This window comes from Aphis gossypii, chromosome X, assembly GCF_020184175.1.
Source record: "Aphis gossypii isolate Hap1 chromosome X, ASM2018417v2, whole genome shotgun sequence".
NCBI lineage: Eukaryota > Metazoa > Arthropoda > Insecta > Hemiptera > Aphididae > Aphis > Aphis gossypii.
In genome coordinates, this window is record NC_065533.1 from 13,279,551 (window position 1) to 13,306,264 (window position 26,714).

General features: G+C 32.5%; 1 protein-coding gene across 1 annotated transcript in view; it reads right to left on the reverse strand.

Moving 5' to 3' along the window:
• The window catches only part of LOC114130472 (T-box transcription factor TBX20-like), a 60,575-nt gene that overhangs the window by 13,397 nt on the left and 20,464 nt on the right, over window positions 1-26,714 (reverse strand). The window contains exons 3-4 of the mRNA XM_050206027.1: window positions 26,255-26,528; window positions 24,425-24,592 (exon numbers count right to left, since the gene is read on the reverse strand). Of these exons, the coding sequence (XP_050061984.1) occupies window positions 24,425-24,592; window positions 26,255-26,528 (442 nt within the window). The remainder of the gene's footprint in view (window positions 1-24,424; window positions 24,593-26,254; window positions 26,529-26,714) is intronic.

Below are 26,714 nucleotides of genomic sequence, written 5' to 3' on the forward strand. Positions count from 1 at the left end.
ATCATACGCCAGTGCTCGTACAACCGAAGGTGTTTTCCCGCGTCACTCCTCTCGCCTGCACACACATCTACCGTGAATAATAATAATAACATCTTCTCGCACACACACACACACTATAACCGCGGTAATGGTAATACGTATATTATAATAATACCTAATGTGCGAGTGTTATTTTTTTTTTCTCGTTCTCGTCTCCTGCGGCCGTCCCGGTCACAAGTCTCTTCCTTTTCAAATCTTCACGAGCTCGCGGGTCGGACGTGCGCGCGTACGTAAAACGAATAATCTGGGCGCGCGCGAACACACACGCGATGTCCGATCGGCCGACCGACAAACGCGCGAGAAATATAAATATATTATTATTACCTACCTACCCAAAACGTCGTCGTTGCTGTTGTAGATATTTAATAACGATATTTTATATACGGTGAAGAAATTTAGTGAACGCGGCTTTTTATCGGATCGGTTAATCGACGCGTTATCGGCGCTGTTAAATCTTAATTATATCGTCGTCTCCGTATAGTATAACATATACCTGTACGATGATGTTATAGGCATAATATTACTATTATAATACATTAATTTCACGACGGTCTTCGTCGTCGTATCCGAGAGCCGCGAACCTCGTACACGCGACTCTGTATGTATATATGTACATATTACATAACTTAGTTACACAGACGAGCCTCCAGCGTTTCCGGTGTGTGTGTGTGTTTGTGCGAACACGACGAACCGTTTTGGCACGGACGCATCCATCCGCCGCATTCGTGTTTTGCATCAAACGGACGTAACACGATCGATGATTATCTTGACAGATGCGAACAGTACATAAAACGTCGATGATATCGTCTCGAAAACCATACGAACGTTCTTGAAATCGTTCCATTTTTTTTTTGCATACAATTATAATTGCATTTTTGGAAATTTATTTTATTTTCTACAAAGTATACACCTACCTATATTTAAAATCTTCATCGTTTTGCGTTTTTTGAACGATAGTGTACATTTTGGATTGTTACAAAGTACAAAGGTTTTCTAAAAATTTCAAAGGCCGGGTTTACCCCGTAAAATTTTAGTTGAACAGATTCGCTCACATCGAAACGTAAAATACTGTTATTATCTGTTGAAATTACTAATTAATAGTTCTTAGAAATTAAAATTCTATAATTTAAACTTACAAACGTACAAAAGTTTTGATTTAATTTTTTTATATGATATGTAATTTATCACTTACTTCAAATTATTTAATTAAAAAATATTTCTATTTTTCTAGAAAACGAGTGTTTAGCTTTAACATAATTAAATATTAATATGCGATGATTAATTTGATGTTGTGTTAGTGGAGGCAGAGAACATAATATATCGAGTACTGTGATGAGTTATCATAGTCCGTTTGCAAACGTCATTGGATTCTACTGACTCAAGATATCATAATGTTTGTTATGCAAATAGTTATGTAAGAAGATATCATACATAAAATACCATCATAAATTTTAGTGTAATTAATAACGTATTTATTTTTATGTTGTACAATGGTAATATAACGGATGGCGGAGGTGTGACATCGTAAACACGAAATAAATAATAGGTAACAAAGTTTACTGCAGAATTTGTTATTATAGCTATCTGCATACAAATAGACTAATGACAAATGATAATACTTGAATAATTTAAGAGATGTACAAAATTCATAAAAAATATAAGAATTTCTAGGCCAAAAGTAGGTATACCAAGAATACTATAAATAAGAATCATGAATGGCTAAATACATACAAGTCCATCATAACACTGTAAAAATATTTAATTTTACGTGTAGTAATAAATATATCAATTAGATAGAAAATTCTGAAAATGCTATAACCCAATATTTTCACTTGTTTTTAAGCACACAAAATTAATTCATTGCTTAACATCTATTATTATAATTATTCACTCACGACGGTATGATATTATCGCGTATACACCATTAGGCAGTTTTATAACCAACACACTTATTTTTAAAGATATCAAATAATAATATTATTATTTTAATTGTCAGACAACTGTATAACTAAGCTGTTACATTAATAATTTAAGCATCACCTTTAAACGACGTTCCAGTTCCGCATGTGAAGGTAATGATGTCTCGTGTTTTAATAACTCGGCTATTAAAAATACGATTGCGTGTATGTGTAATATACATAAAGATATATGTATATGTAGAGAGAGAGATGAGTCTGCACGATGTGAAATGAAGTTAAATAATCGGTTTCGTCGTGGTCGTTTTTCTTTTTGCCAACGTGTAAATCGTAGTGCGTACTTCCTATATACATACGATTTATATATATATATATATATGTATATATATTATACATTATACTCAAAGTGCGGCGGTGGTATGACGCGCTAGATGGCCTGTGAAAAGCCTTCCGAATTAGTGAACTATATTCATCGGGAGTTCTTGGCGACATCGATATAATTAGCGGGGCGATAGACGAACGCCACGGGCGGGCGCGCCCGTGATTTATCGCCCCCACGGGAGCGGACGGACGTGCGTTTTGGTACGTTGCCTAAAAAAATACGCCTTCGCACGCCGCCGCGACACCGCACTTACACCCGAAAACACTAAATTAACCGACCGAAACAAATGTTCTGGACGACACGGCGTTATTGGACCAAAGTGTTTCTAATATAATTCAAAATCTCTTGTAATACGCGCTCGCAGTACATGATATTATATTATGCCTGACGTCCTTCCCACCAATAATGATATATAAATCCGTCTATCCGTGTCGGTCCTTTATACTCGGTAAACCCCCCAAGGCAAAAAAACTAACCCCGCGGCATTATAATTAAGTATTATGCAATTCGGCTCGTTTATAATAATATGATCTCGGCGTTTCGACGACTTGCAAGTTTCGTGTAGGCGGCGGCAGAAAAACACATTTCATCTCAAATCGCTACTGATTAGTATTCAAGAAGCTGCCAGTGTCGGATTTAGGCGGCGTGGAGGCCTCGAACAAATGAGCAACAAATATCTATATTATCTTTTATTGTTCGTAAAATAATATATTAATATTATATTTGTTTACCTATGACGTAAGCTGTGGTAAATGATGAATCGTTGGGAAGAAATTGATGACAATATACGTTATCTGTAAGAGCATATTATTATAATACTATTTTAAAAACTATAATTAAAATTAGAACTGTGTTTTCGTACAAAATCACAAATTGCTGTTAATTTTTAGTCTAGTTTTTTTTTTTAAATTAAAACTGAACTCATTCAGAGCAATTTATGATTTAATCAATTCGTTGTCAAATAATTATAAGATAAATATGAATAACCATATTATAAGTTATAACACTAGCTATACCTAAGAAAAAAAGTATAATAATTATTATAGGTATTTGATATACCGTTGATCTATTACAATAATGTAACGAAATTCAACTATGCACAATTACAATCAAAGATTATAATATTATAGTTGTGAACACCTGTTATCAAATTTTAAGAAGAAAATATTTTTAAGATAACTTCGTATTTTCTTTTTTTTAAATGAATTAGCTACCTAACGAAGAAGTTATATAATTATAAATTATAATAATATTATATAGTATAAGAAACAAAAACAAGACATTGTAAGTGCTTCATTTAACAATGTATTTTTAAACAAAGTATTAAAAGAATATTTGCCTCTTAAATGTTGGTACCATGTGTTTAAACTCAACTACTAACCTAGTAAAAATTTGCTCAGTAAAACTTTACTATATTTTTCGTTAGTTTGATGGATACGACAGAGCATCGCGTTCAATACCAATTATATACACCAAATGCGTCATCATAGACCACAGCAATATTATCAAGAATTTCAATTTCAGTTTTTTAATATTAGATACTTTTTTGGTGGGCGTTCATTGCAGTTGAATATAATTACAAATTTGTGGGTGAGGTTACTTATTTTGTACGTTATAAGTGGGTCGGGGACATTGTGTATTTGGAGCACCCTTATTATTAAATCTAATTCTACCGTCTCCGAACTTTTTTTTCGAACTTTGCAGCCTATATTTTCTGTTGTTATGATTTATCATGCAGTATGTACAAGTAATTGTGCCAAAGGGCGTACCCTACTAATATAATACTTACTGCATTATAATAGTTTTGTAAAACGCCCGGGATTCAGACGCGCGCGGTGTTTATTTTTAATAGCGCACAAGTATAATTTGTTGCTGCAACGACATTGAAAAGCTCTTGCTGAGACGCGATAAATAATAAAATGAAATTTTGTCGACCGTCGTGAATAATGCGGTTTGCCGTGTGTGTGGTTTTCTTGGAATCATTCCCGAGAATCGGTCGGACGCGTAATAAAATTTAAACTCTCGTGTCAATCCGTAATGATATATTATAAATCACGGCGTTCAGCTATATACGTACAAAATATTATAATAATATGTAGTTAAGCGTATCGTACGAAGTACGCAAGCCACGATCTACATATTACGTTGGATTCTAAATCGTGGTTCTGTATTCGCATGATATCTATATTATGTGGCTATATGTTATTATTAGTAAAATTTAGCAAAATTATGATACTTATAGGTAGAGTGCCTGATTTTAGAGGTCATCGCGTGAAAACAATAATTTACATTGCCAGTGCATAAATCTGACATGACCAAAACGAGTAAATGTACCTAGAAATATTATTGCATCACGGAATATCGATATATTGCAAAAAAATAAACATAATACCTATAACGACGTTTAGTGTGAATAAATGTAAGATCTGGAGTCTATTATAAGCAGAAAATCTCAGTTCACTATATTATTGTTTGTTCTCTCTCTCTTCCTCTGACCCACAGACAACATGGCAAAACCGATTTTGTGCCATATGTTAGCTTTATAGTATTAAAGCGAATCGACAAATTTTTACCAAACATATTAGCTGAAAAAATTGTCAGTGTTTATACGTTGGCGCGATTTTCTAAACGGATTACGCGTTTTAATATATTATATTATACGTCGTATGAATTCATAAGTCGTTATATTATATGGTGATATTGGCGTTATGGTGTTGAGGCACGACCGTTCGCGTTCGTTTCGCCGTTCGAAACACATTGTGCGTCGGAAACAAAACGCCGCTGCAGTCGACGATTTTGTCAGTAAATAAAAACTGTTTTATTATAATATTATTATATAGGTAGTATGGTAATAATTATACTTATTATTTTAAAGGGCCCGTCGTAGAGCCGCACGAACGCGTCGTCGTGGTGGCCAAAGATAATATTATAATGATGATGATAATAACAATAATTTAATATTATTATACGTAAGAGGTGGGCCGGGCGAGAACGCAGATTATAATAGTTTATGTATAGTAATAATATCATAGGCGACGAAGGGGCTGGGCAGCGACGAGGTGACGGGTCATTACTATATATACAGGTGTACATTGTATTCAAATTATTGCGTGTTCTTGTCGATCGGCGGATCGCCGAAAAAAGCCGTAATTTATCGAGCCTCGGGAATCGACCGTATAGCATATTATCATATAATAATACACGAATCTCGTAATAAATCTTGAATATTACACGTGCCAGTGGCGCGTGATGGTCGTAGTGGGAAAAGGGGGCATTCGCCATATTCCTCTCCGCTTGTATTTCACAGAAGGAGAAAAGTTATAGTTTTAACCCCTTCCCAAGTCCTTGTACCTAATAGCAGTTCAAATAATACGATGTAAAATAGTTGTATCTAAATAATGACGATAACGATACAGATTAATATGCGAAGATCCAGGATATTATCCTCGATTCTAGGTTTTCGACGATCGAAAAACAGCATTTTGCGATTCTATAAAATATTTTAGGCGTGTTATAATTCGAATTTTTGCTTGCTGTGCATTTAATTTCTCCATCACCGGTGAAACGCTATTTTAAGTGATATATATATATATATATGTATCGAAGTCCACAAAAATTATACTTCTAAACGTGCGCGGTAGCCTGGAACGTTTTTGAGAAATTAAATTTAACGTGACGACAGCTTCACCGTAAATGAGCTATACAAATGATGTTATATTGTAAGGCGTGTGGTGCCGTGATTAGTATGGTGAGAAAAGGGTGATGTGGATGGATGATTTTTTTTATATTGCAAAATCATAGAGTTGGTAATATTTTGTCGGGGAATGTCTATTAACAATAATATTTAATACTCAATGACCCAATGTTGATTTTGATAAAATAAACATGTGATATTTTAAATGTGTACACTATATTATAGACAATATTATAGGTTTAACTTAGTTATATTAGTTATTAAACCGAAGTATTACTAATCCAACGATCACGTACAGGTCGTCATAGATATATCGGTATGTCACCAGAATATCAAAATTATTCATTATCAAAATTAAATTATCGATGGGTGAAGTCTAAAAAAATAGAACATTGAAATTTTGTGATAAGTCATGTTAATGACTATAAATAATACATGGTATAAAATATATATTAAAATTTTGAAATTTAATTATTATATTTTAGTGAAATTATTAAGAAAAAAATGATTTTAACCTTATACTGATGTAGTTAATGGGTTATCGGTGTAATAGCCAATGTTATTGTATTTGTATAATGTTATTAAGTCATCAACATTTTATGAGAACTCACCACTCGACGGTGAATGGGGCGGAGTCTATTTCGAGTTAGTGAGCTCTAAATAAATGTACATCCCCCACCCATGAAAAAATCTCAAGTACGCCATTGAACGTAAATATAATATATATACCTAAATATACTGTGTAGTATGGAATATATAGCTATTAAAAAACTGAAACCAACCATGTCTTGCAGGTTCATGTTTCATAAGATTTTATATTTGTAGGTTTAATGTGATACATAATATACCAAAACATTGCAACTTGAGAGGGTTTAAAAAAAATGACATTTGGGTCGTTATTGCCTTCTTCCGGCCTGAAACGAGCTTTTTAAGTAATTTTATTTTTGTCCAGTTGATTTTATTTTTATCTTTTGAGACCGATCCGGTAACGTTCACCTCTTGAAGTCTAATAATGCGTTTTTGTTGTAAAATAATTGATCTTATATCTATAATAAAATTATTGACAATCTGCAGAAAGTTGACCACAATTTTCCACACATTACACTCATTTGTAGCTTTCCTTTTAATTTTCCATAAATCAACCTAACCTTACCTAACCATGTCTCTTTTTATATTAATATTTCAGTATGTTAAATTTTCTATATATTTTATATTGTCTATAAGGATCCTTACATCGTATATAGTAGGTAAGGTTTAAGGTTGTTTTAGGTTTAGATAAAATTTTATGGTGATATGGCGCGTGCGATATCAAGGTATGACGAAAACCGATGCTTGGCAAATATTTTAATGTTTACATAAAAGCTCTTGGTATTTTTATTATACAGACCCGCGGCTACCTCTAATCTCTTTCGACGATAACCACGACGCAAATCGTTGGAATGTGTTATGTATTACCAAACGTCGTATTGTATTATAATATTTTATAGAAATGTGTGGTAAAAAGGAATAAGTTAACTTGGACAGTTTTTGATAATCTAATTTTTACACTGTTTTATAGTAGCAAAAAAAAAAAAGAAAAAGCTCTATACGCCGCGCGTATAGTGCGTTATCGAATATTTGACTTCTGTCAAAGTATCTATAAAAAAAAAAAAAAAAAAAAAATTAATAATAATCCATTACGGTCCGGGTATATTATACTGGAACGAAACGTTTTGTTTTCGTTCCGCGAAAAAGTGCACGTACGGTGCGCGATTCTGTCTCGTTATTATTATTGTGACGCACGTGAAAAAATAATAAATCATAAGACATCGTGTAGGCATAGGCCGGCCCGAGATACTTATTTTCCGGGAGGGGGGGCTCGAGGGCGAAGGAGAGTCGAGAACGGCATGGCTCGAGTGCGCACTCGTTACCGGTAGCCCGACGGCGGCGGCGGCGGCGACTTGACGCGTCCGTCTTTTAACAGTTTTTAACGCTCTCTCACTCTCGCTCTCTCTCTCGCCGCGTCGTCGACGGTGGCGGCGGCGGCGGCGTTGGAATGCGGTGGCCCGGGGGCAATAAATTACCCCGAGTTGGCACCCCTGGCGCGGTGTGTGGCCCCGCTGCCGATCTCGCGCCCACCGCGAGAGCGTACACACACACACACACACACACACTAATAATATGATGTATATATATAAACACTTACAAACACATACGCGCGTTATGCGGACGTCACACGAAAACGACACTATTAATATTATTCCGTACGAGCAGCAGTGCACCCGCCCGGGGGGGCCGGAAGTCAATATTCTCCGAAAAACCTCGGAAAACGCGTTGCGTAATGACGATTATTAGTCGAAGAGGCGCGAAATATTCAAGAAAAACATTTTTACCCCAACGCCCCCGCTGTCGCGTATATACGCGTGTATGTATATAGGTACTTACAGATATAACAAATGGCCCACACATGGGCTCAACCGTTTTGCGCTGCACTGTTTACGACTCGTTTCAAGTGGTTTGTATTGTTAACAACACAAACTTTTCACTTTAAACGGTCAGTGTACATTTCCAAACATACACAATAAGTATAGTAAATAATAAATAATAATAGTGTGTTCAATAAAACTAGATTTCATTGTTCATGGCTGCTTTGTGCTGCTATAATCGATTAAAAATTTGTAAAAAAATATTCTTAACCCTTTCAAACCCGACTTTTTTAAAATAAAAAAAAAATTTTTTTCATCATATTTATATTTATACTTTATAGTGGTTATCTTTATAGTTTCTACCCGCAAAATGATCTTAATATGATGACCGAGTTTTGATATGAAACACGATGTTGTGTTTAGGTTTAAAAGACTCTTAGTTTTTAAAATCAGATAAAATAAAAGACTACAACAATTAAAAATGTAGCGATGTGCCAACAACGAGAAACTTCTAAAAGCTCAATAACAAATTGCACCTTACGATATTGTTCTTAATTTTCAAATACCTAAAACAAATACAAAATTCACAGAAACAACTCGTTAACTTAAAAAAAAAATTCGGTAACGCGTGTATAATACTGTATATGCATGTACGAGTATATTAAACAGACTTACAGCATAGAAAGAACATTAAAAATATGAATTCAAATAGATAGGTAATCGACATTCAGACCTTCTAATTATGTCTATTATTAACTCTATAGTTGGTATATACACTATGACGTCACGAAAATAATATTAAAGGACGGTTAGATAATAGTTATAATACTGTAAATATTAATCGATAAAATGAGGATTGGGATGAAGCTATAATGCAGAGGTGTTGACGTCTCACTCGTTTTTCCACACGTAATCACAAAACTTGATAACGATTTTTGCACGCTTGCTACGGTGTTAAAGCCAAAATTTGTGACACATTCATCGACATTATTCAACAGTTTACCAGTGTCAATTAATGATTATAAATATGAATATAATATATCGGTAAATTATCTATACCTATAATATGTTCAAAGCGCTACTAGTATGACTATATCTATACGATATAGAGACAAATGAGATAAGACTCCGATCCGTAAGTTTATGAGACAACTCGCGTTTAGCCCGAAGAAGTGTTTGTGTTATAAAAAGAGATAATAAATTTACGACAAGCAATAATATGGTTTCCTCGCAGAATCTGAATAAACGATCCGCTCGTGAACCGGTTGTGGGAGCGCATATTTTATTATTTACATAAACGGGAGACAATATAAAATGAACTATTTTCACCGTGTTTCACTCCTCCTACCGGTAGGGAATCTTTTAACGGTTTTTCCTCACCCCCACCGATTTAGCTCGCAATCACGCCACACAGCGATAAGTCATCTGACACAACGAGGCGAACAAAATTTCATTTGCCGACGCCATCCGACGACGACCGGTTTTGAGTGCACCACGCGCGACGACGACATTTTCTGACTGCATAAATGTTATAAAGAGTATATTATATAGGGTGTGCTTACTATAATGCATTTTTCATCGGTTCATTTTACTTGTTATTTAAAATACTCCATGTATAAACTTTATATGTTGTGTTGATTTAAATAGACCGATCCTATATTATATTATGAAGTCTCGTACCTATTTATTTATTCTGAATGAAACTTATACTTAGTAATTAAATAGGTATCTATAAATGAAATGTATTATGAATGTATTTCAATAGATCGTAAATTTATTTGATGGGAGGGAAGGTATTTGGAAAAAGTCAAGAACATGAGCTTCATCCATCAAGAAAAAATCCTGCAGTCGTGTATATAATAATATAGAATATATATATAGAATATGGCGTATCCTGCAGGATTATATTTTATAATGATAAGTTAATACTTTAGTATAGATAAATTGAGCTAGCGTGTTTCAAACGTTTTGACAAAAATTAATTATTATTGAATTTATCCTCATTCTACATTTCTACATACATTTCTATTTGTACGCTAGACACGATCAGAGAAAAGTTCAAGAACAGGGGGGTTGCACATATACGCTAAAGCTTCGGCGTAATATTATTACAACTCAATTATCTGTATTTTATTTTAATTTAAAATTATTAATTAATAATTGTATTATGTAACTATTAATTGGTATCAGATGATGAATCAGCTGCAGGCAGATTGTTGGGAAATTCATCAATACATACATATCATTACATCTAATTATGCTGTCTTAAGTTGTGAATTATAAAAGGTGGGTCACTTATATAGTAAGCTTTCAATGGAAAGGCCTTGTGGTATTATTTATTTCCAACATTTCTTCATAATATCATTCGAATTCTGCGTGCGTACACCTAATACTTTTGATGAAAATTCAACTCATTTAGCAGTAATAAATATTTTATTAAGGTGGTACTTGAAAACATTAACATAAATATGAAAACATGTTATTTCATGTTAGAATTGTTCGTTTATATAATCTTATCTTATGAAACTACAAATTACAATTATAATATTATACTACTAATTACAATGTATGGGTTAGTATCATATAAATTATAAATATAAATCGAGTAAATAAAACTATACATGACTATAGCCGGAGATTATGAAATAGGGAGTTACTATCCGAGCTGAATATGTCATAACTTAATAACTGATTATACATTTGTTATGACGATGTAATAGAAACATTAACAGCTTTATTACATGATGGTAAGCATAGATAGATTATAAACACAATAGATTAAGATTTTATTTTCATTCAAATTAATGTACCTACGTTTGAATTAGTCTATACGACTTGGAAACTACTGAATCACTTGGAATAAAATTTTTCGTACGTATTCATTGAGATTTGGGTAATGTTCGTAACTTAATTTTTCAACCTCCTATAATTATTATTTATTACCTCCAATAACTGCAAAACATACATTATATTACACGAATAATACTATTGTACGAAATCAACTTTATAGACTTATAGTTGTCAGTTATCATTTGTTAAGAAATGAATTATATTAATATAATATTCTTTAAACATGATTTTTATATTTTTGTGACGTACATTATAATTTACGATTTTATTTTAATGGCTAGCAAACAATAATTATTTTCTAAAACATTTTATAAAGTAATAAAAAAAAAAGTGTTAAAAGTTTTACTCGCAGAGTTAAGTAGTGCACTTATTTCGTACGTAGGTGCATTCGATAGATAACGTAACGACGACTGAATAATAGTGATGATATATTACGGGCGCGTATCAGTACACACACATGTAATTTATTATTAACAGGTTGACTACCAAGGAGTTTTTTTTTTTATCAAATTCATATGTATGATTGGAAATAATTTAATAATTTAAGTTTTTAATCATTTCCGATAAATTTTTGGGGTTTTTTTTTATTCCTTGAATGCTTAAAATATTATGTGTCCCTATACACTTATTTACACTACCTATGGCGGTATCATATCACCTAGCACCCTTACTCATATAAAATAATTATCCCTCGTAATAAATTACATATTATTATAAGTAACTAAAATATATGTACCTATATATTCATAATTATAGAGTTCGAATATTAATTATCAAAAATTCGTTAAAATATGCATTCAAAAATTAATGATACATAAAAAATCTTTTTAATAGTATAGTAGATTTTTGTCAACATGGTATTAATTATTATATCATGCAAAAAATAAACATACTATAGGTATATTTTTTTTAATTATTATTGTATGCCATCGTAACTATTTTATATTTTCACTATATATACACTTTTAGATTTTGAAAATAAAACAAATGGTGTAGATATAATTCCGTTTGTCAGCATAAATCAAATTAAATTAAACCTTTTTTGAATAACTATATCTGGAGTAAAAGAATTAAAGAATAGTAAATAAATAAAAATAAAAAAATTCTTTTATTATACCTACAGGCTATCGTTTCGTAATAAGTTGTACATGTAAAATGAAAAAAATTCCATCGAGTAAGATACACAGAAAAATATAAGTGAACTGCAGTAATTATGAATTTACATTTGATAAACATTTTGCAAAAGAATATTCTAAAAATACTTTAAACATTATCGGTATAAAACACCATATCCATTATTTTTTTTCCCGCTAATGCATATTATATACCCGATAAAAACATTTTAATAAACAGCTGTGTAGGCATAACGTATAAATGTATACGACTCTTGCATTATGCAAACTAAACTTTCGTATTTCGAATGCAGTTATTGCGTTTTGGATCGAATTAATCGTATCACGCTAATTTTTAATTCTAAATGAAATCCATCATCGTCGAGCGAAATCGTCGAATTCGCATGGCTCCGGAGCGACTGCATGGTCGTCGTGTTGAGACATTTCGAAAACATTATAACCGTGACCGAGGGCGAGAGCTCACTATGGTCACTACTGATGATAATGTGCGTAAAATCGGAAAGGCGGACTGCAGCACGAGACGACAACATAATGATAACGATCATCATCGGCCGTGTTGCATTTTATATACCGTTTCGCTTTTCCGCGCTCGCCCTGTATAATCACAAGTATACACGCGCGTATAATATACATGTACGTCCTATACACACATACACAACGTACACATTACGAGCGCGCATCGCGTTTTTGACCTTTCGTCTTTTCCCTCGCACACCATTAGTCACGTCCTCGCCACGCAAATTGTCAAACGGTTTTTTTTTTTCATTTTATTTTTTCTCTCCGTATATACTTTTTTTTTCGCTCTCTCCGACGCGGAACACACGCATAGTCGCGTACACAGTTGTACGTCTGTACGTATTATAATATACACGTATATATTATACATTATATTTAGGTATATGTATATATATATCATAAGTACGATTGATGGGTTGGCGGCGTGCGTGTGTGCGTTTTTTTCCCTATTACGACTACATAATATTATTATATCCTCTTCGCCCGCCGCTCGTCTACTAGCACACAATAATGTGTATAACACACACACACACTGCAAGACGTTGACGTCGGAAGTTTTGCACGTCGTCAACGCGACGACGACGACGACGAAACCGCGTCGAGAGACGTTTATATAAATATAATGATGATGATAATAATAATAATAATATAAAACGAACGGCGCGACGACTGCTGCCGGTGCCGGCGACTTGGGCAATGTTGGCGAGCTCGTCCAATTAGGAGGTGTCGCGATCGCCGCCAATTATTAACGACGACGACGACGCACCGCGTGTACACATAATAATAGTAATATATTATCGTCATTATACCGCGCCGTCTAGAGCACAGTATTTATGTAGTGTGTGTGTGTGTGTGTAAAATATACGCTGATATTTTTTTTTATTTTCACTTTGAAAGTTTTCGGTCACGAAATAATAATAGAACAATATATAATTATAATATTTCATTGTACGCGGAGATAGCCGCCGACTTACGAGACCACCGTGGTGTACGCCGATTTTTTTTTGCTATTTCATGTACAAGTCTGCGCGGTAACAGAGTACATGACATACTCGTTAGTCGTTACACGGTCGAAACGAGGGTACGTTCGAGTGCAGAACTGCAAACGAGGTTATAGGTTAGCGAGGAGAGCAGAAAAAGAGGTAGTGGTCTTGACGAAACTTTAAGGTGGGGCGGGAGGATGAATGAAAATGTTCTTTCTATTTTTGAAGATTGTCTCGCGAGCGTATTATTTATACGTTTTATTCTCGTCGTATGTTTTAAGACTTATGATATTATTTTACTGTTAATATAATATATATACCATTTTTGTACATAATTAATTTTAATATTTACATGTTACATAGAATATAGTTCATGTGGGGGCAGGACCGTAGTTCTACTAGCCAAAAGGGGCATGTTTCAATTTTAGGGACGCTGAACTATAAAAGAGATTTATTGTTTTTTTTCCTGATGGAACCGTAGAAGTTTAAAAACCTTAGATAAAACCTTCGCCTCCATTACCTATATCAGGTTTCTAGGCATATGTATAATAAGGGTTTAAGGGTGCCATTACACTAATGATGGACGAACGGACGACACTATGTACACGAAGGTCATCAATAGGTATATAGCGAAATAATTTCCGTACAAGCAAGTTAAGTTTGGTAATGTTCCAGAAATTTCACTTTTGAAATGTATATAAGTACCTACAATGCCTAGAGTCCGACCAAAAAAAATGAAAATTAACGAGCTTCTCCAAATATCTGTCATCATAAATTGACCTCAAAATACCTGATGAATATACTCTGTCGTGGCAGGATGGCAGTCAATTTATTTATGATGGTAGAAAAACGTTTTAAAATATTAAAAAACTTTGAAGAAAATAAAGAAATCGTATAGTTGATTTACATTTTACTTCAAAACGTTGAAAAATATTTCAGTACTACTTTTAGTTTTTTTTTAATATACACACAATGTTGAATAATCGCACAAATATTTTTAAACAAAGTAGTAATACTAATGCTACCAGCTGTTTAGTGCTATTTTATTCCAAATAAATCACAGGTACACATTATTATATAATATTTAAATTTATATGGAAATTAATAAATGTTCGCTATTTTAATTCGTTATACGCGTGACGTATATTACTCTTAGTTTTTCACTATTTTTCTTTCAACATGGTTAGTTAGCAGTTTAGCACTGAAATTATTACAGGTCACGCTAAATTATAAATTATTACCTTGTATTTCATTACCCTTATTTAATTTCTCTTAGAGATTAGGAAAATTAAAACTAAAGAAAACAGTCATTTGAAAATATTCTATTGAATCTCATTCTGGCAAACGATTAAAAATATTATCTAGATAAAAGTAGACGATTTATAAATATATGCTACATATTGAGACATGCAGGTGGTAGTTAACCTAACGTTGCATAACATAAATTATACAAACTAGTAACTAGATACTCGTGTTTCCGAAATCAAATAAATGTATGATTATATATTTTTGTAAAATTCATGAAAAACCAAAATAGTACAAGTAAAAATTACAGTTATTGTAAATACAAAATGATAAAACCGCATCCCAATCTGAATTAACGAACACAGACAACCATATAGAATGTGGTATTTTAACATGTGCATCTTTCGTATAGTACTAATAATTGAAAAAAATAATTATATATTTTATCCGGAAGATGTAAAATACATAATAATGTCGGCCTAGATTTTATTATAGATACACGTCATAAGTTCCACCCTTACATATAACTTTTCGTGTAAACATGTAAATGGATTATAATTTTTTATCGTTAAGAGGCCGTCACACTAAAAGTGAAACGCATACAACGTCCGAGAGAACGCGCTGTTAGGTGTTTTCGTGATCCGCAAGCACGCGACGTTTTAACCACGCCCACTACTGGTAGTCGGCGGCCAGCCGAGGATTATGCCTATTCGGGAGCGGTGTTTATTATTATTTGAACCTTCGTCTAAGACGGATCGCGCGTAAATATACACGTAAATGGGTAAATGCAGCTGTAATATTTTTAATACCCGCGGGTACCGATGTGATTTGTATTTATAATACATTATTAGATATTTACTTCATGAAATATTTATAATAAAGTAAATAATAACTAATTTATAGCAATAACCTAAATTAATATTACCTAAATATCTAAATATTAGTTTTGTAATATTTAAATGTATTGCGTATATTTTACATTATACATTATTCGTGAACATGCTACAACTTACAAATTTTTTTGGTAATTCAAAGAAAAATAGAATATTGAGCATAATAACCTGTACCTACTTAAACACACTTAAAAATACATAATTTAATCATTTTATAATCTAATATTTAATTACCATACAAAATAGTAAAAAACAAATATTTCTTTAACCTTTTTTCAAATGTATTATATTTATAAACATATAACATAAAGGTAATAATTGCATTTTTCATGTACATTTAATATGAAATTAAAATTTTTTATCATTAAATAATTAAATAAAATATACAAATTTAAAACAATACTTTTAATACTAAATAAATAATAAATTAAATTAAATACATTATTTCTGTATGGCTTTAAAGTGTTTAAACAGAATCTTGACTCAAGCTCGGGTACACTTTTTTGCTATTTTTAATTGAATAGCGAACATGTTTTGTGTCTAGCGAGTCTTGATCAAAATTTTGATTTTTTTTGTGTGTCTTTAACATTAAATAATGGGTAATACTAGAAAAAATTCCTGCCAACAGTTTTGCACTCCACCCAAAGGTTTTGTATAAAATAGTAATATTAATCCCCGTATCCACTAGTGTTAATATTAATTTTACAATAAAAAATATCCCCATCAGTCCCGAAACAAAAGTACCAATAGTTGTAAACCATCCCCAAAGTTGATGTAATTTATTTTCGACCATGTTGCTTATTGTCTGTTCGTCAATAAGATATTTATATTGCAGACCTTGGTTAGTCGTATCATATCCCATAGATTGTCTTATTAAATTATTTGTAGCAGCACTCACTTCTTGTGGAAACAATATATGTTGCTGAAAAGCTTTCATTGTGTCTTGTGTGTATATACCAGCATTCATAAGCGATTCTGGACTTTTGTACGACCACGTCCAGGTTGTAGCCGGTTTGAGCTTTTGTGGTTTTTTTATTTCTTGTATATTGGGTACAATACCAAACCAGTCTCCGTCCAAATTGAAGCCAGGTGGAAGTAGTATATTACAATCAATTTGAGTTCCAAATTGTTGCAATATGTGCGTTTTGGGGGCCATGAAAAACGTTTTGTTGTTATATAAAACTGGTAGTTCATTAAAACATACATTTTTTCTCGATATTTCAACATTTACCTTTTTACATTTTATTAAATATATTATTTCGCCTGTTTTCACTGCAGTAAAACCTGGTCCTTCGCCCATAAGATACGAAAAGTCGGAAATGCTCGAAGAGGCTAGTGTAAGCTTTTGTTGTAATATTTTTCGTTCGAGATCACACTGTTTTTTAATTATGTCATTATACAATGATGTTATCGTAGATTTAAAGAAGTTTTCAACATAAACAAATTTTGTATTAACGTAGGCTAACAAATCAGTGTTTTGCGGAGAAATTGTTTATTACTTAATTTCTTGATTACTAAGTATAGATTCGTCCACTGTTAAGTTATGTAAATTTTCTTCAGTATTCCAATAATTATTTGCATTACCTCCGGATCATTTATTTTTCTAATTTTTTTTAAAAAAAAATTGATATAATATATACAAAAATCGTTGGAGTTCTCATATACATTCAAATTTATATAATCAGAGTTTTAATTTAAATTATTAAACATTTTTAATTTACCTAATTGTTTCCCTTGATGTGCATGGTAGTTGATTGTCAGCACCTAAGAAAAAGGTGCCTCAACAGATTTTACGAGCTCTGGATTTTGACTTTAAAAAATATATAAAAATATTGTATTATATAAATATTTATACTGCTGCATGCGATTATGTAATACATTTTCCGTATATTATTTAAATATTAAGTTATTATAGTTTACCAAATTTAATAGCTATATAATTTAGCAAAAGTTTACCTAATTGTTTCCCTTGATGTGCATGGTAGTTGATTGTCATCACCCAAGAAAAAAGGTTTCACAACAGATTCTACGACCTCTGGATTGGGACTTAATTAAAAACAATGTATTGTTATAACTGATATTACGTTATTATTTATACATATTTTATATTTTAATCATTTAATATTTTACTTACTTGGTTTTGTTTTGAATTCCTAGAAAATTCATCACTCGATTACTCAATTTCTTTTTAGTTGATAACTTTTTCGATGGTTGACGAGTACGTTTTTTAAGTTGATCCATTTTAACGTTAAATAAAAAAAAATTAAACCACAATAAAAATTCAATTAGAATGTAAGTTGTTACTGGTGTGGACAGTTTTACAGAATGACAATAATTTTGATGTCTTCCCATTTTGATATGCACTATTATCGTTGATCATAATATTTAATTATATAATTACCTTATACTAGTTATACTAATGAATAATGCGAGTAATAAAATAATAATAATTTAATTATCACAAATAGGTACTTACTTTTATACTATATCTAATGGAGAAATGATAGTAGATATAATATTTATAATATAATATATTAGATATTAAAACTATCTTGAACAAATTATGGTCATTACTCATTAGTGTTGAGAATTTTAATTATTGACGTATTATACATATATACATTTATTTAGATTTAGTAAGAGCAAACAAAAGTTTCTACCAATATATGTCATACTGTCGCCTTTTTACTTGATAATAACCGAATGTTTACATATATTAAATAGGTATAAAAATTTTATACTACAACACCCATAGACTATAGTAGATTAATTCTAGTTTTATATGAAAAATACTTTGACCACATATTTTCTACTGATGATTAGTGTAATCATGTGGATATCAATAAATACTTACATAGTAATCTCAATACGTTTATACACAGTTATATATTATTTAGGGTATTATATACTATGTAGGTACTATGTACTACATGCTAGCAATTAGTTTTTGATTCAACTATTTCAATAAAATCATTAAATTGCTGTATGCATTTATGTTTAGTTTACAAAAATCTGTATTTAATATAAAAATATTTATAATAAATTAAAATATTTATATTTTAATTCCACGGCATTCTTTTAAAAAAGCCCTGCAAAAGTTATCAACAATGATTTTTTTCAGGAGTAAACGACATATTTCTTTTGTATACACTTATACTCAGTTAAATTAAAACATTTTCATATTTTAAACCTAACCACTAATTATATTGAAAAATTTCCTACAGTTTGAAAAAAAAAATGTCGAGATCGTACATTTTTCAGCTGAGTTTTGGCAACTTTATGATACTTTGTGGTTTCAACATGTGTTTAGTTTATTAGAATATGAATTTGAATTATTATATCGAAATAATTCAAATAATATTCATGGGCCATATTATTATTTTCCTTATCGATACTCTGGGTATTTATAAAACGCGCGCGGCTAGATAACCGGTTTCGATCTAGGTGAGGTACCGCTGCATATGCGCGAAGTGTGGGGGAATGAGTACAGTTTTAGAACAGTGCCGCAGTTGTTTCGATAGCAGCACACGACGGCCGTAAAATCATAATTTTTTTACAACAAACATGGTTTTTTGATTCCAATAGTACTCAAGTCTCATTAGTCGTAGAAACATGATTTTGGTACCAAATTAAACGTGAGAAGTTGTACTAAAAACTGTTGGAACAGAATTTTGATATCTCAATTTGCTGATTTTATATAATTTTTTAAAAATTTCAAAATTTTAACAAATTTCAAATATAAATAAAATCGGTTTGAAAACAAATTTCAAAAATTTGTTCCAACAGTTTTTAGTACAACTTCTCACGTTTAATTTGATACAAAAATCATGTTTCTACGACTAATGAGACTTGAGTACTATTGGAATCAAAAAACCATGTTTTACGGTCGATTTTTTCCTAGTGTGACGGCCTCTTAAAATAATTACTTAATCACAATGCACCTGAAATAAATTGTTCTACAATAGAAATGTAACATTGGGGAAAAAGAAAAAATACCGAGCAATAATGCAACGATGCCCGGAGGGAGACTAATTATAACCGTACGATGTTATTATTACGACAACAAGAGCGTTTATGTTTGGCCCGTCGGTACAACGTAAAACACGGGAAATGGTTTGGTGCGATGTCGCCAGAACTTTTAATCCCAAACGCCGCTGCAGCTAACGGCCCGACCGTTGGCCGATCATCACGAGGGCGGCTACTGTTTTATCGAATTTTTTTGTTCGATTTCTTTTTTACTCGCGAGAGATTTTTGCACGGGTCCGACCCTGAACGACATTCCTTTTTATGCATACGGACATTTTCATTTCAAAGACACTGTTTGTATGTTTATGATAATTTATAGTGTTTGTTAGTCCACCGTATGTGAATTCGTTTAAATTTCGCATTAAAAAAGTTGGTGGCAATTCATTCGAGTAATTCGTACGGAATAACCACCGCATTTTTTTTTTTGCACTCGACTTTTGCAAGACTTTGAAGTGCCTATATTTAGATATGAAAATCGTTCTCGAATATAATACTATATTTATAATATAGTATATAAACAACAATAACCGCGGTTGTGATTAATGTTAATGTATATCAGTAGTATAACAACGAGCAATAAGTATATACTTCCACATTAAATGCTTATATACGTATTTATACCTATATAATATTAAATATACACGATACAGGACAAATTTAATATTAGTAGCTTAGCTTACTAAATAAGTTTTAAATACGTTTTCAATGAAATTGTGGTATAACTGTATAAGTAAAAAAAAATAGATCAGTAGATTGTGTTGTAAAAAGTGATAAGTAATAAAAATAAAATATGTAAAGCCATCGATATATTAATATATTATAGGTGCCTACTGTCCGTATATAAGTGGTATCGTGCACCGTCTGCTCTAAATCTTTTGATTAAATTTCTCCAGATACTACCCATACTTACTTAAATATAATGCAGTCACAATATATGATTGAATTCCTCGCACTGCGTCACTTAAAAAACTATTTCAGATAATATAATTACGAATAGGTAAATCTAAATTACGTATGTATGATGCAACAGAACAGGCAAGAGGATAGACTAAAGTTAATAGTGTAGATAAAAGTTGTTTTTTTACTAAGTACATAATTTATGTAACGATAAATAACTTAGTTATATGAAGGTACTTAGACTAAAATGTGCTGTTCTATAAAGACTATTTTTTTTTTTATAGAACGTTCTCTGCACTAGTTATTTTAGTATGAAAAATGTGCACTAAAAATTGTTATCATACAAATGTTATGTTAAATAGTATGACACTAAACATATTTAGTTCTAATATCTTAGAAAAAATATATTGACCACTCCCTCCGGTAACTGTGTAAAGAAATTGGTCGTGGACGCCAATAAAATTATTTATATATATTATGTTTGTTTTTTTTTAAACGATTGAAAATTCTGCGAACGAAACGAAATCACAGTTATTAATAATTAACGGTCAAAAGAATTTCCAAAAAGTTTTGACGACACGCATAATAAATAATAATATTAGGTATTATACCTACCTACCTATTATCTAATAAAATAATAAAAAAATAAATAAGTTTTTGTAGAACCGTTTCCGGAATCAATTACGCATAATATATCAATATAGGAACGACACGAATACAATTTTGTAATGTTTTATATTTATATTATTTATAAATCGTGGTCAAACGAACTTTTCGAACTATAGCACGATGATTGGGTGTATATATTATTATACTATAACTAACACGCAATTTGCAATTTAATATTTAAAACTGTCGTTCGTCAGTCATTTCCGCAGTGGTTTACCTCATCGAAAACGTTCCTCCCCCAAACGATTCCCCGGCTACAAATACGAACCACACTACCAGGTATATGCATAATATAATAATATACAGTGGCTGTAATTATTCAAACGACATAGTTTAGTTCACGCGAACTGTGTTCAACACACATACACGCTCGACTCGACGACATTCTTGACATTTGAACTTTTGAAAAGCGTACGAAAAGCGTTAGGAAATATTATTTCCAATTCAAAATTATACATCGCAATAATATATTATGCGCAATTTTAATATTTAAACATATGCTGTCGTTGCCGATTGCTTCTAGGAATTTCAATGTTTTGATTTGTATTTGTATAGTTGAAATAAAAATAATTAATAATATTTTCTTAAAATACACACTCCTTCAATTTTCATTGTATTTGCATTTTTAATTTACTATTAATTATTTGTTACTATACTTATATATGCTTGTATAAACTGTGGATTAAATACACGGTTGTCCATTTTTTAAGGAAGTTATAATGGTTTAGGGGTAAACAAATATTTCTTTCTCTCTGCAGCAACCCTATAAACACTGTCCAGGTATGGAATTTCTCGCATCTCTAGGAATCTATAGGAGAAGAACTTATGTGCGTGTGGCGAGGGGAGAGGACGTTGCAGTGTGTGCGTGGAGCGTTCGCCCGAGCGGAATGACGATTAGACAGCACACTAAATAATACTTGTGTCGGACTACGGCGCCGGACAAGACTGAATAACGTATGTACATATTATTGTAATATATGTTGTTTGACTGACATCGTATATAGCTCACGTAGTATAGAAGCTCGTATTAATGCCAGCGTACAGTGTAATACGGGTTTTGTATATACATTTTGTTTCTACAGTTTAATTTTCCAACGCGTAAACGACTCGCGTCCGTTGTTGCACACGTGAATGCACCGGCGGTCTAATTGGACTAAATCGGTCCTGACGATTTAGACGAAAAAATGCCGTTTCCCGCTCGCCCGTCGTCGTTCAAGCACACGTACGATCACTAATATACGTATATATATTATATACATACATAATGTACAACGGCTACCTATATACACTACAGTGGCTGGAGGAACGAAAATACAACATAACATATTATATTCCATCGTGTCTAGATCAGTTGATCTACCGTAGGTCCACTTATGTTTTGAATAGTGATTTGTATACGCATTTTTAAACTCGTGTCAAACTTACTGAAATATTTGTGTACTAAAAAAAATTTCGAAACGATAGGTTCGGTGCACACAAATTGCGACCAGAAAAATTTAAGGGCATCATAGTTTACATGTTTTTATACAGCAAATATAATATCGGTAGAATAAGATTTTTTTAATATTAAGCTTTTTTACTTTGATATATACTAATTTCTACTTTTTTTTAATAAGACATTACATTGTAATCTGCCGATATTTAAAATCATTGTTCAATATACTCAATTGATTGGCAATAATGAATATATATGTCGTCTGTGTTTATTTACATACAATCTATATGTATTGTATTAGCATATGCTCGAAAAAAGAAAATCATACAAGAAGAAACTGAGAGTTAATTAAAATTATTCTTTGCAATAGCTCAAGTTTAGAATAGTTTTGGGGGACTCATACTTAGATTGATTATTATTATTATTATTATTATTCTGATGTGCTTAACATGTTGGTACATTCATGGCTAAAGCTTATATAAGAAATATAACTGATTACGGAGGGAGAGTTTTCGGGTGAGTATAATAATACGAAGGTACACTGCGATTTACCCTGTATATTATGCAGCTTATGCTGGGGCCTGTGGTAGGACGGGGGGGGGGTGGGTCTTGTCTTCTGTTTAGAAACGGTCCACCGCCTCTGTGATAAATCGCGAACCGTTCCTCATGACTGTTTCTCGTTCTCCCCTTGATCCAAATCAAAAGCTAGAACGAAACGCGCGTGTGTTGAACAAACATATGCGCTGCATCACTAGCTCTATAATATATATATATTATAATTAGGGATATGCCGTTGGGATTTCAAACTCATTGAACCCTCGAAGAACACGAGTTTTTCAAAAATGTGAATTATAGTCTAAAGTTCGAGAAAATTCGATGTTTAAATTTGAACTGTTTTGAATTTTTGAACAGTTCGAATAGTTTTGAGTATATTTATTAAGTTCGAGTTTGAGTGTGACAGCAGATGATTTATATAACTTTTATTTCTTTAAACGCATTTTTATTCTCACCAACAACATTATATTGTACTACTACAATTGGCTGATTTTTTAAAAAGTTCAACAAAGTTCCAAAGTTTAAAAAAAAACGTTCATAATATCGTATACCATTATAGATTTAAGTAATAATAATATGAAACAGATAATAATAAACATTCGACTACTAAACCTAAGCCTGAGAATGCGAATATAATATATTATGTTAAAAAGCACCAAACATGGTGCCATGGCGCGAATTAACGCGTGTAAAACATTATATTAAGTACCTAGCATTATAATATGATACTGCACTCTAAACTATATTATTACGTTTTCGTCACGCTATTAAACGGTGTTTACTCACCAATTGGTTCTGGTAAGCAGTGACAGCCGTGAACGTTGTTTCCGGATACACGAACGTCTTGTACTCTTCGGATTCTAAGTCCACGACGGAATGTCCGACGGTCGACTCGCCGTTTCTCTTCACCAAGTGTATGCGCGGCTGGTACTTGTGCATCGAGTTCAACACCAGCTGTGGATCAAAAACCGTTGTTTATTAACATCGTTATTTTTTCATCGTCCATTTCACAAAAAATTAGATGTACAGCACTGCCTTTGGCATATTTTAATGCTACGCTAGAGGATGGTTCTATGATCTTCTCAAACACTCAAAACATTACCAAAAAACTTCGTACCCGACAATGATCGTTTACGATGGTCAGCAATAGCCGCGAATCGCATAAAAAAAAGAACTCATACTACGCGCCAAATAAGAGTTGATCACATTTTTGCGCTAAACGAACCGTAACCGGAACAACCGCAGCGCAGCAATAGCATCCGTGTCCCGGACATATAATAATAAAAATTATAATTTATGCAGTTATAATCGACACTCGCGCGGCCTACTGCAAAAAACACGATTAGAGTCGTTATTGGGCACATTAATAAATAGCATCATATTGTGACTCGAAAAAAAAAAAACAATGCGCTTCTGTTACGCACACACGCGTGCTGTACGCATTGTAATGTTTTATTTTAATACGTGCGGTGTACGCGACGATGTTTGTTTAACGCGACGGAGGGCGTTCGCGCGGATTAAAACCTCCCTCGGCGGCTAATTTCACGGGCGCGGTGACTAAATGCAGCTCTCCCGCTCACTACTTCGTGCGGCATATGTGGTTTCGTTTAGACGTCGTACGATACGACAACAATATATAATAAAATAATATGTCACACTAAAAACGGTCGGATTGAATAATATTAATAATAACAATAAAATAATAATAATAATATATAAAGTGATATTTTAATCGCTCGGGCGAGCCGTTCATAATCGTATTTATATGCATAATATTAAAATATGATATATCGTCGATGCGAATACAAACACGGGCCGCGGTGTCGAGAGGGAAACCGCTCATAATTGTTTTTGTACTGTGAGCCGAGTAGAATTGTTTTTTTCGGACCACCGCGAACCGATAAATTCAAACGGTGAACCAACTACGCGGACAGAAAAAAGTCGTTTATCCGGCCAATAAATATTGCACTTAATTACTGATTATTTAAGGTTTTCTGCAATCGTTATTGTCGAGGTAATTGGAAAACTAATTATTATGAAAATAATATATGGTTTTAGTTTATTATGTTATTTTGAAAATGTTTATAGAAGGTAGGTATATGAATTAATATAAGAATAAATATAGAATTATATATTGAACTTAAACTTCTCGTTTAAACCACAAATTAGGGAAAATATGGTCTCGAAATCACCTATATGTATATTATCATATTCAAATTCAAATCAAATAGTTATATGGTTATAACGTCTAACTATAACTATATATTATAAGCATATTAAAGTGTGTATAATAATATAATGTCTATAATAATACTCTTGACAAGGTTCTTTAAAATCAATACTTCAAAATTGCACTTTTCCAATTTCAAACTATACACGTATAATACGTACAAAATACACTAAAACATAATAAATAATATAGCTGCAGCTCTGCAGGTATCGATTGAATGGTTATTATTATTATATATTTATTTATTTCTCTTGGCTGCAGGTTTCGAAAACATTACATAAATAGACGTTTATCCATTGCAATTCGGACATTGACAATTTTATGATATCATTACCGGTAATAATTATAGTAGTTATTATTATTTATTACAGAGGAAGATTACTCACGTGTCCGTGCTTGTCCATTTCGTTGTTGGTGAGCTTGACCTTCTCGAATGACACGACCTGCTTGCGCAGCTGATCGCCAGTGAACGGCGAGTCGGGGTGTGTGTACAGCCTGTGAGGGGCGGGTGGGTCTGCCTTGCCAGCCACCAGCCACGAAGACCGGTGGTACGCGTAACGGTAACGCTTGTTGTCCACCGGCACGATGTCCATGAGCACGGCGTACCGCTGGTCTGTCCGCAACCCCGTGAACGACACCCGGACGGTCGGGAACATCCTCCTGAAGGACGAAATATCAATCAATTATTATGTAGGTTTATTACAAGGCGAATTCGCCATGTTTTTCTTTCGATTTCGAATTTATTCGAATCATGATTTATTTGATTTTTCAAGTATACCTAGGTACTTATAAAAACTACATTTTTAAATACTCGGGTCTTTTCGGGTCATTTAAGAATTAATAAGT